The sequence below is a fragment of the Morus notabilis genome, unplaced genomic scaffold, assembly GCF_000414095.1.
Source record: "Morus notabilis unplaced genomic scaffold, ASM41409v2 Scaffold1108, whole genome shotgun sequence".
Lineage (NCBI taxonomy): Eukaryota > Viridiplantae > Streptophyta > Magnoliopsida > Rosales > Moraceae > Morus > Morus notabilis.
Genome location: NW_010361440.1, coordinates 38,473 through 44,554, shown reverse-complemented (window position 1 = coordinate 44,554; position 6,082 = coordinate 38,473). Strand labels below are relative to the sequence as shown.

The 6,082-nt window shown below is 37.5% G+C and overlaps 1 protein-coding gene across 1 annotated transcript; it reads right to left on the bottom strand.

Annotated features, from left to right (window-relative positions):
• Positions 1-455: 455 nt before the first annotated feature.
• LOC21392473 (probable endo-1,3(4)-beta-glucanase ARB_01444) lies at positions 456-3,368 on the bottom strand. Its single transcript, XM_010099520.2, has one exon. The coding sequence runs from the start codon at positions 2,897-2,899 to the stop codon at positions 668-670; it is 2,232 nt and encodes a 743-aa protein (XP_010097822.1). The 5' UTR covers positions 2,900-3,368; the 3' UTR covers positions 456-667.
• Positions 3,369-6,082: the final 2,714 nt, after the last annotated feature.

Genomic DNA, 6,082 nt, shown 5'->3' with positions numbered 1-6,082 from the left:
AAGGAAAATGGGTTCGTACTGCTTTCCTTTTTTTTTTTTTTTTTTTTTTTTTTTTTTTTTTTTTTTTTTTAAGAAAGAAAGAAGAAAGGACATATTACTTGCGAAGGCATATTTATTGGTCTTGGAAATTTTGGAATCACAAAAGGTGTTTGATGGAAGTCAATCAAAAGGTTTAAAGGAAGACTGGCTTTTCTAAATTAGCCAAACTTTAGGCCAACCTCATCTAGTGGCAGTGAAAATCCATGGTGAAAAGCATGATGGATAATGAGGCTGTAACGAACTTCCCAAGTATTTTCTTCTCACCATACTTGATCGCTGAATCATTTAGTTTTTCCATTTTATTTTAATTTATATATATATATATAGGACACAGAAAGTATACGTTCATCTGGATAAAACACACATTTTGACTAGCCATAAAAAAAAAAAATAAAAAAAAATAAAAAAAAAAAGACTCACACACACATGTAGTAGTATAGATTTGCTCCCCCGTAAAGACAGTGCAGCTTAGCATTCTTTTTCCCTGCTTGCTCAATGCAATCTTAAATCCAAACTAACATCATTAACCGAGAAAAAGCACAAAATGCCCAAAGTTGCAGAAAGAATATTAGCTGCCAAGTAAACTTGTTTCATAATCAACTGATCCAGATTATGGTTGCTACTAAATTCAGTGACAGTAGTGAGCAAACCAACAGTGTTTCCCTCCTCCTCCGAATTCCTCTTTCTCTTGGTCTCTACTATGAATCCACCACAGAAGATTGGTGAGCGAGTTCCCATCATCAAATCCATTCAAGGACTTAATCTTCTGCAGAGCGGTCTCTTTGTCGTAAATCCCTTCGAGTGCATAAACAAACCCTTTCCATCCTTCTCCGACGCCCTCTCTCTGCAAAGCTGGCAATGTCCAATTCACAAGCTCCCTGGTAAAGCCAACATCAGAGAACAAGACCTCAGTGATGGGCAATAAGGGCAGCACTTGAATCCCAAGCCTACACTCTCTCCAAGCCGCCGGCGCAAACCAAAGTCCGCTATCCCGTTTGTTTGACCACAACACACCCACCACTCTATTCTCCCGCGTGAAATCTTCGTCATACAGTTTGTCTCCCTCCTTCACGTGCCACCACATTTGGGCAGCCTGAATCTCCAGCGCCGTGAGCAGTGATCCGATCGCCACAAGATGAGTGTCTCCATAGGCCAACCCCATCAAAGCCGCCGAATAGTAAGCATTCACCGCCTCACTCGAGCTCTCCTGATTCCTCCCGTCAGCGAATTCAGTAAGCCCGCCCGCCCACGAGTGCAGTTTGTACAAGTCAAAGCATCTCAGGCGCGGGTAATTTGATTTTGCCCGCCTGCTCAAGTTCATAAAATCAGCCATCATGGAATAAGCTTGAGGCTTGTACTTTCTCCCCCACGCCGGGTCAATTTTCGCAAGCACTGCAATTGCATAAAGAAAGTGGCCCAAATGGAAATGGTGATCATTGTATATTCCAAACCCGAAATCCGCACCACCATCACCTTGTCCTTGCTTTGTTATAATCCCACCCCATTTTTCCTCATACAAGAAACCATTTCCATTAAAAGTCCCATCCAACCACGGCTCAATTGCCTCCTTCAAGAACTTCCGGATCTTTGGAATCACATCAAAAAAACGAACTTCCTCAGCAATCAACGCAAACCGCGCCGCTCTCGCGATCAACTTCCCATAAAAATACGAAGCATTCGTCGTTATTGCTGCGGCATCAAGAGCCTCGACATCTTTCTGCAGCGCGGCAACAATCTCCTCATAAGCTTCTTCTTTGACACCTTCAATCGAATGCCAAGTAACCGATACAGGATCAGGCTTCAAAGTCCACGAATCGCCAACAACACCAACAAGATCACCATCAATACTCTTGTACTTAAACTCCTCCAAAACAGTGACACCACGATCATCACCTTTCAAAAGCTTAAGATGGAGAGGGTGGGCCAGCATAAGCAAATCACCCCACCCTTTCTTCTCCCATTTGTACTCCAAACAAAACGGCTTCGTAAACGAAACCTCACCAGACACAGGGTAACAAGAGCTAAACCTGTCGAGAATCGCCTCGAATTCCGGATTGGAATCAGGCAATATGGCAATCCTCAAAATCCCAGAAAACCCATTGGAAGTCAACAGTGAAAGGCTATGAGAAAAACTGATCGGCGACGACGTGTATATCAGCCACGTCTGGTTGTTGTTGAGCTTGACGGTGTACTTGGTCTGCGAATTGTTGGACGAAAACGAGAGAATCGCGTGGATGGTTGAGATCGAAATTTCGGTCTTAGCGGAGGCCGTGCAAGTGAGGAAGGGGCTTCCTCGGACGAGGAAGAACCGGAGGTTCGACGAGGGAATGTCTAGAGTGAGACTGAGATCGTTGAAGGAAGAGATCAAGTGGGGTTTCTGCGAATCTGGGGCGGTTTTTTCGGCGGCGGAGACGGTGAGATCGGCGTTGAAAATCTGGTACAAGAAGGCGGAGTTGGAGAGGCGAGATGGGTAGCAGACGGAAAGAGAGGAGTTCGAGGATTTGACGAGATAAGGGTGGATGTACTCGGGCTGGTCGCCATTTTTGAGGACGAAGTTTTGGAAGAAGGAGTTTGTGGGGAGTGGGGTTGAGAGGAGGTCTGGGGAGAAGAAGAGAGAAGGGTCAGAGACGACCGTTGATTGGGCTTTGGGGAAGAGAAATGGAGCGTTGGATCGCTTTTGGAACGATGATGATAATGACATTTTGGGAGGTTCAGGTTCAACAACTTCTTCTGGGGTTGAAGGAGATGGTACTTCTACTGGGGTTGAAGGGGATGGTGTTGAGAATTCAGGCCTCCTCCGAGGCTTTTTAAAGGTCTTGGTGACCAAAGTCTTCACCCTTCTTCTAAGCTTCTTCAGCATTATTGTACGGCTTGTCAAAAATAATAAATTTCCACTAAATTGATTTTTGCAAATTTTTTTTAAATAAAGAGAGACGTGTGACGAATTGGTTGGTCTTATACATTCAGGTAATGCGGAGGAAATGAAGGGAGTTTTTGCCCCTTTTTTTTTTTTTTTTCTTTTTTTTTTCTAGGCTCGCCAAATTGACCCAAAAATCAGTTCAGTAGGTTGGGAATGGGATAATAATGGATTAGAGGTCTTGTTGAAGCATTGGAAATGGTCAAATGGGGGTGGGGGGGCCTGGGGAAGAGGCTGGTTGGATTTGAAGGAAAGCTGGCTATGGGGAAAGGTTTCGCTTCTGCAAGGTATCCATGTTTTGGTTTTTTTTATTCTTTTAATTAAGTAGACGTTTCTCAAACTTGATGTGTTAAGAAAAGGATAACTACTAACAAGGTGAAGGTGTGGCTTGAGAGATGCTTCATAGGTAAGGAATTTTAGTTTGGGACGTAGGAGTAGTCATGCTTAAGCTATTGCGCGCGTTTAGACTGCTAAACAAATTTAACGCGGCGCTGAGTTAAGACTTCATTTCTCAGCGAATAATGGATGCCCGTCGGTACTCCAATCCAAAAGAAGCATTAAACATTCAAGCCTTTTTGTATCTTAAACTCCTATGAGTGAGATCATTTCACTTATTCTTTGCCTTGAGTAACCGTGTAACCTTGGCCCCCTTGACCAAATCCAATGCAAAGGAAGCGCAAGCGCCAATACACACATGAACACGTCTATTTTAGTTTTTTTAGAATAACAAAACGCATCAGATGAATGCCAAGATGTCAAAATTATGTGAGTTTTGTGAAAAAACAACTTTTTATTTTTTGAAAGAAAAAAAATAACTATATTGCTATAAGTCTATTGGTCAGTTCACGTTTTTAGTTAAAAAAAAAAAGTGTTTTTATTTTTTTATGATGTCATGAAATTTTGTTAATAAATGAGCATTATTATTATTATTGTTTTTCAATTGATTCAGCTTTTCCCTTGGCATAAGTGAAAATTACACTACCTAGCAAAATTAGGGTTAATTTCAATAATAACATTCTTAAATAAATTATTATAAATTTTTGTACTATTTTTTTGTCCTTTCACAACTAGTATTGTTATGTTAGTAGTGTATAGTAAAATGACTTCTATATCATTTGAGTTAAAATTATCATTTAAAAACACCTTAAAGAACTCTCACCCGCTCATTCTCTCTCTCTACACTCCATTTTGAGCTCTCTCTCTCTCTCAAAATTATCATAAGAACTTTATTGTTTTAAGTTTGTTTAGAAGTGAAAAGTGATTTGATTAAGTTTTCTTCGTTTAAGTTGATCTGTTTTTTATAGTCTTCTTATTTCTTAAGTTTATTTGTCGTTTGTGACAGATGATGTGTAACTTATGTTTGTATCTCTCTCTCCCCCCTCCTCTTTTTTCTTCGTTTTTTTTTCCCAACCTCGCCCAAAAAAATCTCCTTTTTGTTGTTTTCTAAAAGGCAACATTGTCGCTTGTTGAAGAATAACACAAGCCGTTGTTGTTGTCGTTGCTTTTTTTTTTTGATGTAATATTGCCATCTATGTTTATCGTTGTCTTATTTATTATAAAACACTTACTTGCAAAACAAGTTTTATTTGTAAAGCCATCGTCTCTTTTTGTTCTTTTGTGAAGATACCATCCATCATTATCGTTTCTATATTCTTGTCGTTTATTATAGTTTTTGCCGTATATGGTTTGGTGTCGTTTTATATGTTTTGTTGTTTTAAATGGTATCGTTTTCAGAAACATCATTCGTTCGTTGGTCTCAAAAGCTAATGTCGTTCTATAAATATTGTCGTTTCCGGAGGTTGTTGTTTTACGTTTTTTTAGCAATCTTGTCGTAGTAGAACAAGCTTTCCTGGTTTAAGCTTCTATCCTTTGTATATTTATGCCGTTTTTAAACTGCTTTCATTTCGAGAGCATCGTTCTTTTGTTGTTCTGAATTATATGTCTAATAAAAAGAAAATCTGAATTGTTGCAGTTTTACGGTTACAGTCGTTTTATAGCACTTATGTTGCTGTCAATCTGATTTGAAGTCATTTTTTTTATCCATAATCTAAATATTCGTTTTAAATCTGAAAAAGCAGATACTGATTTCAACAACATTGATTTGCAGCCATAGCTTATATTTTCCAAATATTCGTTTTATAGTACTGGTTGCGTGAGGAATTTCTACTTAAAGAGAAAAATTAACTATTTTATCTTTAATAATCGATTATTCTAAAATACTTTTGTGGTTGTTAGAAGGAGAGTACTGGTTGCGTGAAGAATTTATGTACGTGCTCTGTAAAGGCTCGTGGGAAAGAGAATAGCGTGGGGTTAAAGTTCTGATCATGCCATTCTCTTGGAAAGCTCACTCAAAAGTGTTTTGCCTTGTTCACTTTGTTGATTCGAATTTAAAATTTGAGTTAAAACGTAATTTTATGTGAAAATTTTTTACTATAATAAAAAAGTTAGATATGATTATTTGTGAGAACTTTTTACTATAAAAAAATTTAAATTTTAAACTCAAATCAGTGAAGTGAACATGATTTATATTCTTTAAAAGATATATTAACACGTAGTTAATTTTAACTTTGTTCTATAGTTAAAACATCTCATTAAAAAATTAAATTTAACTTTTCTATTATAATAAAAAACTTTTATATAAAATTAAATTTCAATTTAAATTTTTAACTGAACTAGACTAGATGTAATTTATTGCTCATAACAACATGAGTTGACATCTTATAATTATAATAAAAGATTTCCATTATGGGTGGAGTGGGCCTTAAAAAAATCTTTTTGGCAGGATAATCTTTGTGACGACCCTCCTATGAGGCCGCCACTGTAACTTAAACTTTAACTTGTACTTACTGGGGTTTCTTAAAATTTGCGGAACATTTTTTTTTTTAATATAAGAAAGAATACTTTCATAATTTGTAACAATAATTTCAAATAAGTGAATCACTAAATTTCTTAAAGCTTTTCTTAATTTCAGTTAAGATAAAACGTTCTAAAAATATCTTTCAAACAGAGCAGCATTTGAACTCTTATTTCAAATGCTCTTTAAAAGCATTTCTAAAACTAGTCAATTCAATCGGGCCATTTAATTTTGACTTTAAAACGGATTTCATGAGAAATCTTAAATTCAAG